General features: G+C 33.6%; 1 protein-coding gene across 5 annotated transcripts in view; it reads left to right on the top strand.

The window, feature by feature from the left end:
- ZUP1 (zinc finger containing ubiquitin peptidase 1) overlaps nucleotides 1-13648 on the top strand; it is a 41852-nt gene that overhangs the window by 12877 nt on the left and 15327 nt on the right. For all 5 annotated transcript variants that reach the window (XM_049114705.1, XM_035710423.2, XM_025422823.3 and 2 more), the window contains 5 exons: nucleotides 498-666; nucleotides 4616-4804; nucleotides 5604-5769; nucleotides 10412-10563; nucleotides 11836-12056. In XM_049114705.1, coding sequence (XP_048970662.1) covers nucleotides 498-666; nucleotides 4616-4804; nucleotides 5604-5769; nucleotides 10412-10563; nucleotides 11836-12056 — 897 coding nt within the window. The remainder of the gene's footprint in view (nucleotides 1-497; nucleotides 667-4615; nucleotides 4805-5603; nucleotides 5770-10411; nucleotides 10564-11835; nucleotides 12057-13648) is intronic.

Raw genomic sequence — 13648 nt, 5'->3', positions numbered from 1 at the left:
AACTTTTTCCATAGAGGCTGTGTTACACATTTGAGATTCTCTATCCAGTATACAAAAAAACAAAATTTACTGTATAGAGTTACTGCCTGAATGAATTATGGATTAAGTAGAACTTCATTGACTAGCCTGGGAACCAAATAAGAACTGACAAGCTTTCTTAAATAAATCAGTGATATGTTCAGAACTCATCTGCCTTTTTCAGTACCTTTAGTAGAAAGACAGGATTCTTTACTTTCCCAACTACAAAGAAAGCAAATCTCTTGCTATGGTAGTAGTTTATAGAGAAACGCTCTTATTAACTCAGGGTTTCTGTGTGTGTGTGTGTGTGTGTGTGTGTGTGTGTGTGTTATTTATCTCTAATAAAAATCTTGAATTGACTTGTATGAAAGTCTATACACCAGAATGTTTCAAATTACATTTCCAAATTGTAGTAAATTTCCATCTTCATTGAGGTAAAGGGACATAAAAATTAAGTCCTTTGTTTTTATGTTTGATAGAGACAATATGGTTTAGATAACTCTGGAGGATACAAACAACAGCAACTACGAAATATGGAGATAGAAGTCAATAGGGGAAGAATGCATCCATCTGAATTTCATAGAAGAAAAGCTGATATGATGGAATCTCTAGCTATTGGTATTGATGATGGAAAAACAAAAACTTCTGGTAAGTATTTAAACATCAAAATTGTTATTTTAGTACTTCATGTAACAGTGAGGTAATAATCAGGATTATTTGAATTTTGCTTAATTTTAATAATCCATAGTTTTTATACTTTTAGGTGAGACTGTTCAAATAACTTTTTAATGTATTTTTTGGAAACTTCTGCACTTCTATTTTTACATTAAATAGTTCACCTAAAAATAATTTACTTTTATATTGTGTTCATTTACTTGACATTTGAAAATGAACCTTTTATAAGTTTTATTGTTTACTATGTTCTAGATCAATGCTGTGTAATAGAAGTATAAGTGAACCAAATATATAATTTTAAATTCCTATAGTCACATTCAGAAAAGAAAGTGAGGTGAATTTTAATATTTTAAACCCCATATGTCCATAATATTATTATTTCAACATATAATCAATATTAAAAACTATTAATGAAATATTTTGCAATCTTTGTACATTCTTCAAATTTCAATGTGTATTTTATACTTTCCAGAATATTTAGATTTGGGCAAGCACATCTCAAATGCTTAATAGTCATACTGAGATAGTGGCTACTATATTGTTTTAATATAGTTTTAGACACTGAGATCTTTATAAAACTTTATATATTCTTTATATATTCTTTTCATTTGGTCAGTTTATTCTTACAGCTGTACTTCAAATATGTTGATTCTTTTAGCTGTACTTCATTCATTTTGACTCTAGTATATACTAGTATTTCCTTGTGTGAGAAAACACACACAACTAATTTACCTATTTTCATGTTGACAAACATTTAGGTTGTTTCCAGTTTCTTACTCTGAAATTATGAACAGGTCATTTTGTTTGTTTCCTTAATGCCCATCACCATTTGCCCCATCCCCCCACCCATCTCCCTGCCAGCAACGCTCAATTTGTTCCTGTTGTGAAGAGGTCTTTTTTAAGAGTTTCTCTAGTAATGCATTCAGAACTGGAAATACTAGGTTAAAGGGAATATACATCTCTAACCTTGTTAAGGTTATTGCAGAATTATTTTCCAAAATGATCATAATCTACATTTGCATCATTGTATTCTCATACTTTGTATGGTGACATTTTTTAATTTTTGCCACTCATTTTTGAAAGAATATAGTACTTAATTTGCATTTTCCTGATTACTCCTGAGTTAGTTTCCTGTTCCTTTCCTTTGTCTGTCCTCTATTGGGTTATCTTTTTCTTATCTGGTTTGTGGGAGTTCCTTCAATATTCAGGACATCAATTCTGTTGATTACATGAAATACAAATATTTTCTTCAACATCTATAATTTGCCTTTAAATTTTGTATATGATATCTTTAATTAGAATTTTAAATTTGATTATAATCAAATTTCTCAGTCTTTGTCTTTATTTATATCCTAAGTAATTTAAGAAAATCCCCCAGCTTCAAGATCATAAACATATTCCTTTATATTTTCTGTAAACATTTATACTTTGTATTTCCTATTTCTACTTTTAATTTACATGGAATTTATTTGTATGAGACAGGAGAGAGAAAGAGGAGGTGTGGATTTAATTTTTTCCTCTTATACATAACAGCACTTGTAAGTTCTTATTGCTTAAGCAATAAGAAAGGAATAGCAATAAGCAATAAGAAAGGAATTGCTCTGCAAGCAATAAGAAAGGAAAGCAACTCTGTACTTTCCCCCACTTATCTGTAATTCCCTAATGCCATGTATTTTCATACCCCATGAGTATTTCTGAAGGCTGTCTTTATACTTCTTCAAGGGTCTCCATGTAAAAAGGTTTCTGTGGGATAGATAGGGCATTCCAGGAGATGTGGAATATGATTTATTAAGGTGTACAGGAAGAAAATACTAGAATTTCTATTTTAATTTATGTCACCCTTTAATTTCTATTTGTGCATATGTTTTAGAATTACTGTAGAATGTGGTACAGTATATATAATAGAATATTAATATATCTGTAGAAGATTAAAGAATATTACTCTGTAATGTACTATGTCCTTTTTATAAACTGCTTTGGAATTCAGTGATTGTGTGGCAAAGATTTTTATTTTTGTTAGTTATGCAAATGTTAATTGAAGCAACTATTAGTTACTCTTATTTCTTTTTAACAATAGATTATAATTTAACGAAAGATAGATTTCATCTTAGGTAATATCTTAAAGAGATTGAGGGGCTAAGGATAAAAAATACTATTATGAGGAACTTTTTCTTTGGCAGTTATATGATGTGGTTGCTAAGACCGTGTTACCTAGACAGTGAGGCACCATTGTCTTAGTAATAAGTATGCCAACGTATATTAGAATGTTCATTACTTCTTTTTTTTTGGGGGGGGGGTTTCCCTCTCATTCTCAGTGATCTCTCTCAAATCTTGTTTTCTTCATCAAAGTTTCTGATACTGAAGTTCACATTTATTTTCTCTGAATTCTAAAGTATCCATTCCATGCTACCATTTTTAGTTAATCAATTACATAGTCTTTTATTCTTTTTCTTGATTATAAATCTTACCTTTCAAAATTCCTTGGAAACGGTTATATATATTTCTCTCTTTCATATGCTAGGCACAGCTACAACTCTTGGTTCATTTAATTGTTTTGACTTATTTGCTCTGTCTTGTTAAGGACAAAACTGATTTTCCCATAGTTACCCTCATTCAAGTGAGAGTTCAGTGATTGTCTTTTTGAGAATCTCCCTATTGAGAAGGTATGGGTTACCCAGTTCAGCCCTTCCTGCCCACAACCTTCACAGAGTCTGTAGAGAAGTAAAGTATACACAAAACTGTTGTGTTCTCCTGTGACAGAATATGGCTAGTACCTAGGAGCACAACAAATAAATGCAGTGTGTGTTCGGGGAAAGAGGACCGATTTGTTTGGGTTTTAGAATCAGGGAAAGGGTCTATGAAGACATGAGCATGTGATCTGTGGAGTATCTGTAGGATTTCAAAATACAAGAAGTGTATACCAGAAGGAGGCAAAAGGACAGGATCACATGTACTCTGTCCTAACACCTTGTTTATCCATATTATAGTACTTACTATGGTCTGAGTCCATGAGATTTCAAGGAAAATGTTATATATATGTATATACATATATATATATATCCTTATATATATATATTTTATATATATTTTTTTGTATCTTAGCACTTAGCATAGTGCTAGGTATATAAAAAGTGCTTAGTAGACATTGTTAGTAGAAATTCCATGGGCAAAATAACATTTAATGTATTCATTAGGTGACAGCCAAAATTATGGCAAGAAGAATGGTTGGAGAAAAAGATAAATTAAAGGATAGCTTGCTGTGGGGCTTCATATACCATGGATTATAACCATTCTATAGGTAATAGGAAATTACTAAAGGTTTTATTTATTTATTTTTTTATATATATATTTTTAATTTATTTATGACAGTCACACAGAGAGAGAGAGAGAGGCAGAGACACAGGCAGAGGGAGAAGCAGGCTCCATGCACCGGGAGCCCGATGTGGGATTCGATCCCGGGTCTCCAGGATCGCGCCCTGGGCCAAAGGCAGGCGCTAAACCGCTGCGCCACCCAGGGATCCCATTACTAAAGGTTTTAAATTGGGAGCAAATTGATGAGCTTCAGAGAGCATAATGTCCAACACTATGTATAATAATAGACAAGTATAACATTCATTCAATAATATACTTTTATGTGCACCTTGCAGGTGCAGAAATGAAAGATGTAAACCGCTTCAATTCTGTGTAATAAGTAAGTAGCATGCTAGTGTCAGGAAAACTTGCATAGTAGTAACAAGAAAGACATGAACTAAGGTTATAACAGTCAAAAGATAAAGAAGATGGAATTGACAGGATTTAGATGGGGCACTTGAGGGTGGAGAGGGGCTGATACTAGAAATAGATGAGACAGCCATAGAAGAGGATAGCTTATCCATAGAAGAGGATAGCTTATCCTTCTAAATCTTCTTTTTTTTTATTTTAGGAATTATTGAAGCACTTTATAGATACTATCAGAATGCTGCCACAGATGTGAGACGCGTGTGGCTTTCCACAGGGGTGGATCACTTTCATTCATCTTTTGGTGACAAAGGTTGGGGTTGTGGTTACAGAAATTTCCAGATGCTACTTTCATCATTACTGCAAAATGATGCTTATGATGATTGCTTGAAAGGTATGTGAAATACAGTTCTCTCAATTTGTCCACTGATAACATAAGCCCTCTAAAACACATGAGTTTGAACTACATATACATGGATTTTTATAAATGGAGTTTTTACAGCCTAGTATTTTATTTCTCTTATGACTTTTTTCCTTATGAGTTTCTTTTTTCTAGCTTTATTATAGGAATACAGTATATAATATGTATAACATAAAATATATGTTAATCAACTGTTCCTTTTATATTTATTCGGGAGGCTTCTGGTCAACAGTAGGTTATTAGTAGTGAAGTTTTTGGGGAGCACAGGGTGCCTGAGTGGCTCAATTGGTTAAGCGTCTGCCTTCGGCTCATATGGTCCTGGGATCAAGCTCTGCAAGGAGTCTCCCTCTCCCTCTGCCACTTTTCCCTGCTTGTGATATCTCAATGTTTTTCTCCCTCTCTCTAATAAGTAAATAAATAAAATCTTTAAGAAAGTTTTGGGGGAGCAAAACGTATGCAGATTTCTGACTGTGTCAGGGGTCAGTGCTCCTAACCCTTACATTGTTCAAGGATCACCTGTACATATAATATGGAATGAATTCATATATAGTACATACAATTAATAGCTGTAACGAAGAAGTGTTTTGGTGGATAATTACATTAAAACCTGAATTCTGGTTGGAAGAAGAGAAAATGATACAATAGAAAATGTCAAGAGTAATGATCTTAAAAACCGTGTTATAGGTCCTCTAGAGCACATGGTGTACTACTAACTAATACTATTTAGTACTTTAGTAATTGTCATGTAATGTGTTTGCTTGTATAATTTTAGGTATGTCAATTCCTTGCATTCCAAAAATTCAGTCTATGATTGAAGATGCATGGAAGGAAGGTTTTGATCCACAGGGTGCCTCTCAACTTAATAACAGGTTGCAGGGAACAAAGGCCTGGATCGGAGCATGTGAAGTATATACACTCCTGACCTCCCTACGGGTAAAGTATGTACCACAAAACCCAAGTTAAGGTTATTGTCGTATCTGGGAGGTTTTCTTTGTTGTTTTTTCTTTAATCAAAGAGACATTTAAAAAATAAAATTTAAGAGATACTGAAAGGCTTATACTAAAAATCAATAATTCAGTCCCTAGCTCATGTTCTTCTCTATTCTCAAGTCTGATTTCTCAGAGGCAGCTGTTAGTTACTTCAGTTGTTTCTGAATAATATGCTTTTTCTCTCAGGGCTTTTTACGTTTTGTTTTTTGTTTATCAGTTTTAGACATCATCTCTTGAATTTCCCTCACATTTCCTACCTGTGTTCACCCTCAGTCCTTATAATTTGATTAAATCTCATTTTTTTATTTAAGTCAGAGTTTACATCATGACTATAATAATATCATTCATTGCTGATTTTATTTCCTTTCCTGAAAACCTTTTAAAAATTTTCCTTGAGTTAAGAATTGTCTTTTCTTTTCCCTATTACTATTTGACTGTATCATGGTCTCATACATTTTTACACACTCCACTTTGTAATCTGAGGCACTCCTATTCCTGGACACTTCTTCCTTGAGCCCTCTATTGTTTTTGTGCTCGCTAGTCTCCTGGATCCCCTTCAAAGCTAATCATGTAGCATTCCATCATGGTTTCCTTGAAGCGGAGCCTGGAATTTTTTCTGGATTCCATGTCTTTATCTTTTTTGGACTACTCTTCTGCTTAAACACATCTTTCATTAGCTCCCTAAGGAAAGGTGTCTAATGATAAACTGATAGTTTGGGTGGCTATATTATTCTAAATTCAAAATCATATTCAGATCAAATTAAGTTTTTACTCTGTTGACTTCTAGCAATCAATGTTCCTATTGAGAACGTAAAATGTCATCTGATTTTCATTCCTTTTATATATAACCTATTTATTTTCTCTGAAAGTTTTTTGCATCAACTCTTAGTTCTGCTGTTAAGAAGTTCTACCATGAATGTGGGGCTTTAATTCATTATATTGGGCATTTGTTTTTCCTTTTGAATCTGGAATTGTGAGTTTAAAGATCTCGGGATAGGGGTGAAGAGCTTGGACTTTGGAGTCAGACTGCCTACAATTGATTCTAGCTTTCCTGCTTATTGGCTGTATGACTTAATTTGTCTATAGCTTAGTTCCATTATTGATAAAAAGAACATGTAAGTACTAACTGCTTCACAGAGTTAGAGTAATATTAAATAATAAGGTGCTTAGAACTGTGACTACAATATAGTAAGAGCTCAGAGGTTAGCTGTTGTTTGATAATTATGATCCTTCCCTTTTCTTTATTTTTTTTTGGAATTTCTGGTAGTTGGCCACCTAACTCCTTTCACTTTTTAAGTTTATTGGTCACGTTTCTTTTTTTTTGTTTACCTTTGCTTTTGTTTTACTATGTAGACTTTCTCAGCTCCCAATTACTCTATTGAAATTTGTATCTTAGCAATCATGTTAATTTTAAGGAGTAATTTCATAGCATCAATAGTCTGTTATGGTGGCAAATTTTTCCCCAGCATTTATTTTCTTTCTATTCCTTGGATTTTGTGGGTTTCTTCCATGTTAATTAGTTTTCATGTCTGTTTATTTTAGTCCTTTGCTTTTTGAAAGCTTTCTTCTAACTTTTGTAAATCCTTAGTCCATTCCTAGAGTGAAGATGAGGCACTAAAAAGTTGATCAGAGGGTCCTGTAAGATTTTATGGAGCTTGAAGATGAGCAGGCTTCATTTACAGTTTTAAGTGGAAGCTTGCTATTTGAGGAACTCTCAAATTTCAGTAAAGGACCATTCAAAGAAGAGTTCTCCACTTTCCTGCCTAAGCTCCTACATTGATGGAGGGAATAGTTAACCAGTGATTTGCCTTCCTTGTGGAAGCTTTCAATTTGTTTCATATTGTATAGTCTCCCCAATACCTAGTGCCTCTAAGCTTCCAGCCTCTCTGGGATTTTAAGACAGTTGTCTATTTTTTTGCATTTGCTTTTATATTTCCTTTTCTTTTGTCTGTCTCCATTCTTTTGTCTTTACTATCTGAATTATTTTCTCCTTCAGTACTATGTTGTTGGGCTTTCAAGAGGGAATAGAGATAGATGTTTGTCATCTTTTTTTTTTTTTAATATTTTTTTTTAATTTTTATTTATTTATGAAAGTCACAGAGAGAGAAAGAGAGGCAGAGACACAGGCAGAGAGAAGCAGGCTCCATGCACCGGGAGCCCGACGTGGGAATCGATCCTGGGTCTCCAGGATCGTGCCCTAGGCCAAAGGCAGGCGCCAAACCGCTGCGCCACCCAGGGATCCCGATGTTTGTCATCTTTAATTGAAAGTTTGCCTTTAAGCTTCATGGCTCTGTATTTTCCTTTATGCTTGTTTTACATTGTTCCTACCCTATTAATATTAATTGATTGGTTTCAGAGGTAAAAATATTTTTTAACTTTTAAACAGCAATAGAAAAACTTTAAATAGAACTTTAAATAGAAAAACTCGTGCTTTCTCAAAATAAATAAAAATTTATTTAAACATTTTTTTTAAATGTTTTTTTTTATTTATTCATGAGAGTCACACAGAGAGAGGCAGAGACATAGGCAGAGGGAGAAGCAGGCTCCCCGCAGGGAGCCCAATGTGGGACTAGATCCCAGACCCCGGAATCACGGCCTGAGCCGAAGGCAGACACTCAACTGCTGAGCCACCCAGGTGTCTCTATTCAAACATTTTTTAAATTGAGGCACAGTTGATATATAACATTATATTAGTTTCAGGTGTACAGTGTAATGATTTGATATTTGTGTATATTATGAAATGACCACCACAATGTCCAGTTAACATCCATCACTGTACATAGTTACAAAATCTTTTCTTATGGGAACTTTTAAGATTTACCTTCTGAGCAGCCTTCAAATATGCAATACACTATTATTTTTTTTTAAGTTTTTAAAATTTAAATTCAATTAACATATAGTGTATTATTAGTTTCAAAGGTAGAGTTCAGGGATTCATCAGTCATATATAATAAATCTATAAAAGACAAAGACTTTAATAAGTATATTGAATTATTTATATTGAAAGTACTATTTTAATGCCCTCTAAATTTATTTTTTCTCTTTTTCTTCTTGCCAGTCTGTTGACACTTTAAGACTACATATTATACTATGTACTGAGTTTTCAAATAATGTTTAAGGAAAGGAAAATATCTAGAATACCTGATATGTCCAGCTTTTTTCTTGGTGCCTGAAATAGTTTAGTTTTTTAGTAAAGCCACTTTAATACTATACTCTGAATTTGTTTACTATTTGTTTAAATGTCTTCCTTTCTCTAGGATATTATTCAAATTCTAAATCTAAACATGTCATCAATTTTTAACCTAAAAGCAGTATACCTACTTTTTAAAAATTTAATCAAAAGTTCAGTGTTTAAAACTTAGTAATCATTTGGTAGTTATCAACAATACACTTGCTGAGGCTAAGGATAGCAACCATTGCAATTTTGGTGTATTTGGAGATTTTATTGTCCAGAGAGACAAGGAAAGGGTATCTGTGCTGTACTTTAAAGTGACAGTAAAGCTCTTAATTAATTTTGCTTATAACCCAACCTTTTATTTATTTTTTTAAGATTTTATTTATGTGAGAGAGAGAGAAAGAGTGACTAAGCACAAGCTGGGGGAAAGGCAGAGGGAGAAAGAGAATCTCAAGCAGACTCCATGCTCATCTCAGAGCCTGATGTGGAGCTCGATCTCAGAACCCTGAGACCCTGAACAGAAATCAAGAGTTGAACACTTCACTGAGCCACCCAGACACGCCTTACTTATACCCAACCTTTTAAAAATAGTTACTGAGAAGTGTCAGTAGTGCTTCTGGTTAAAATAATTTTGTTTATTCAAGGTTGACTTCTCTTGAAGAAGGAACACCACTGTGGTCTAGTGCCAAATAGGGGATGGGTAGATGTATAGATAGGAATATATACAGAGTTTTTCTAACATCTTTACAGGTATTTTCTTGTCTATTATTGGAATATAAGAGCCCAACAGGAAAAATACTCAGGATATTTTTAGTGGATATGAATGGCTGTTGTGGAATTAAAATTAGAAGTCAGCTTCTAATTGATCATCAGGTTTAGAGATTTTATTTATTTTTTAAAGATTTTATTTATTTATTAGAGACAAAGAGAGAGGGAGAGGCAGAGACACAGCAGAGGAAGAAGCAGGCCCCATGCAGGGAGCCCGACGTGGGACTCAATCCTGGGTCTCCAGAATCACGCCCTGGGCTGAAGGCAGTGCTAAACCACTAAGCCACCGGGGCTGCCCAGGTTTAGAGAGTTTAGAATGAAATTTGTGTCTCAGATTACATGTAGGTGACTTTTAAAAACCAAGTATGGTCCTCATTTACTATTCATGGAGATTCTATATGTCGGAAAATGTTTGTAACTTTGAAATCAGCCATCAACCTTATTATAAAGTTATTTAAATAATCATTTTTTCTTAAAATGATACTTTTCCTGATATATAATGAAATTTATATGTATTTTCTTCTTAGGAAAATACTCCTGGGATAAAATTAGTTCTAAATTAAATTTTTTTTGTATTTGATAACTCCATTGACGAAAATGTTTTAAAAAATAATCTCCAAATAATCCATTTTGTCAAATTTTTTATAGATGCCACATTGTTGATTTTCATAAGTCAACTGGTCCTTTGGGTACCCATCCTCGCTTATTTGAATGGATATTGAACTATTATTCTTCAGAGAGAGAAGGGAATCCAAAAGTAGTGTGTACATCTAAACCTCCTATCTATCTTCAGCATCAAGGTTGGTATAACTCATAGATAGGAAGTATAGCTTATAAGATAATACTTTTATAGGACAACTAATTGGCTTTTGCTTTAGGATAGATTAAGATTCAGATACAAGGGAAGAGGGGAGTATTGTGACATTAGTCTGATTTTCAGAGCTACATTGTCATTATGGTAGCTTCCTAGGTAATGAAGGATGCTGTGCCTCATTCATTCAGGGCCCCTGGGTTCACTCTTCCTTTCTTATTCCTCCCTTCCTTTTTTTTTTTTTTTATATATTTTTTAATTTTTATTTATTTATGATAGTCACAGAGAGAGAGAGAGGCAGAGACACAGGCAGAGGGAGAAGCAGGCTCCATGCACCGGGAGCCCGATGTGGGATTCGATCCCGGGTCTCCAGGATCGCGCCCTGGGCCAAAGGCAGGCGCCAAACCGCTGCGCCACCCAGGGATCCCTCCTCCCTTCCTTTTTATAGGTCTTCATGTATGTCACTTCAGTGAGGCTTTCCCTGATCACCTTCTTTAAAATTCCACCTTGTTAACAGCCCTCAACACTGGCATCTTCTCTCTCTTCCCTGCTTTATTTTTTTTTGTATCTAACGTAACATATGCTTACCTATTTACCTTGTTTATAGGGTATTCCTTCCTTTTAGAGTAAAAACTCCACGAAGGCAGGAATGTTTGTTCTGTTTGCTTCTTTACAGCTAACTGCCTGGAATAGTGCCTGGCACATGGATACTTGATACATTTTGTTGAACAGATGATTTGAATCAATAGGAGTAGAAGAAGTAAGTGTAGGGAATTTTGTTACTTAGCAATACAAGCTGTAAATGTTGAGCCCTCCCTGTTGAAATTCTAGTATATATTAATTTACTTTTGTTAACCTTTTGGATTCATGAGAGTTTCTGTTTTGTGGTAATTTTCAAATGCTTTCATGTGAGATGATTTGATTAAGAAGGATCAAGGGATTAGGAAAGAAAAACTAAAATATATGCCACAGTAGACATAATTTTTTGTAACGAAGCCTTTAAGAAAAAAAAACTGAAACTAAAGGTTTCAAAAAATGAAAAGTAAAGGTTAGGAAATAGAATTAAAACTATTTTGTGTTTAGAATGAAAGACTGGTTAGAAGGACTATTTATATTCCAAAGACACATGTGCACACACTGCATACAGAGAGTATATAATGTATGTGTATGTATTTAGTAACATATCTATATGTATAGCAATAGACAGGACATACACATATATACAGCTGGGTATGTTTTGTTTTGTTTTGTTTTTTGATAGGTCATAGTCGAACAGTTGTTGGAATTGAAGAGAGAAAAAATCGAACATTATGTTTACTAATATTTGATCCTGGATGTCCTTCTCGGGAAATGCAGAAACTATTAAAGCAAGATACAGAGGCTAGCAATCTCAAACAACTTCGGAAATTTGTGGGAAATTTAAAACATAAGCAGTACCAGATAGTGGCAGTAGAGGGTGTTCTTTCTTCTGAGGAGAAAATTGTAAGTACTTACGTATTTTCTTGTGTGAAGCTTGAACAAATTGAACTTACGGGTTTAAAATTTTTAGTTAAGATCATCAGTGTTATCCCTTTTTATCTCATTCTGTATTTTTCAGTTGGCAAAGATATTTTGGTTTTCTATCATTTAATTTCTGGAGTGGACATCTTTAAATTTCAGGTGCTACCTAACTTGACTCAGAGCTTCAAAAAAATATTTAATTTTTTAAATTAAATTAAAATTAATTTTTAATACCAGGCACATAATGAAAAATGGCAACATATATGGTAAAAAGACCTAACTTAATCCGAGGACTCCTAATGCATATTGGTCTTAACAATTATGGTTTATTAAATGTGATTCTTGTGATTATTGAGGCTCTGTGTTATGCACTTGGGTTTACTGGATATATACACAGTTCTAGAATTTAACTTCAATACAGTTGCCTCTTTATCCCGTACAGCTAAGTGATGACTGGTATGTTACAGAAGAATTTCTAGAGGTTGAAAACCCTCCACTTAGTATAAACTGAAGCTATCTATGTATGTAGTGGCATATCAAGTCTACAAAATGCACAGTTCCCAGAATCTTAAAAGGAAAAAAAATAAGTGCCTATTTGAGTATTCCACATGGATTTGTTTTCCCCTAAGGAGAAGAGAGACAGAGGCCTAGAGAGGAGCATTTATGAAGAATAACAGGATTACAGGTGGAAACACTAAAATTGCTTTAAATGAGAGAGAATTAGAGTAATCTTTTCAGCCTCACAACTTGGGATATAAAGGCAAATATTATTTCAGAGGTTCTTCAGTTTAATTAAATCTTAAAGGTTTCCTTGGAGTGAATTACATGCCAAAATTGCATTCATTTTTTTCACCCTGTCATATCTTTGGCTACATAAAGAGATTAATTTTATTTATTTATTTATTTATTTATTTATTTATTTATCTATCTATTTATTTATTTAGACTTTAAAAAAATATTTTTTTATTTTAATTCTAGTGTTAACATACAATATTATACTGGTTTCAGGGATATAATATAGTGATTCAGCAGTTCTGTACATTACCAATTAAGTGTATCTTAATCCTCTGTACCTATTTCGCCCACCCTCCACCCACCTCCCCTCTGGTGGCCATCTGTTTGTTCTCTGTAGTTAAGAGTCTGTTTTTTGTTTTGTCAGAGGTTAATTTTAATTGTTATAAAATGCCAAGATGCTTGTTCATCAGTATACAGGTAACTTATGAGAGCATAAGTGAGGTTAAATATTATCATGGAACCTAGCTGAACATTTTAGTTCGGTGTTATGTTAACTTTCTGATTGTGGGAACTGAGATGTTGTTAGAATAGTAGCTTGTCCTTTTCTTTTCTTTTCTTCTTTTTTTTTTTTTGAGTCATAGAGAGTAGCTGTGTCTTTAACTTCTTTAAAAGAATTAGAACTTGGCTCATTATGTACAATACTGCTAGGTGGAAAAGAAATAATATGATTATAATTGTAATACTAATAAAGTATTACTTTGTAATGCTTGCTTTGCACTAGGCACCACGCTAAGCATTTTTACACAGATATTAACTAATGTAATTACACAATTGCCCTA

This window comes from Canis lupus, chromosome 1 (genome assembly GCF_003254725.2).
Source record: "Canis lupus dingo isolate Sandy chromosome 1, ASM325472v2, whole genome shotgun sequence".
Classification (NCBI taxonomy): Eukaryota; Metazoa; Chordata; class Mammalia; order Carnivora; family Canidae; genus Canis; species Canis lupus.
The sequence above is the reverse complement of the archived record's forward strand: the minus strand, read 5'-3'. Positions and strand labels throughout refer to the sequence as shown.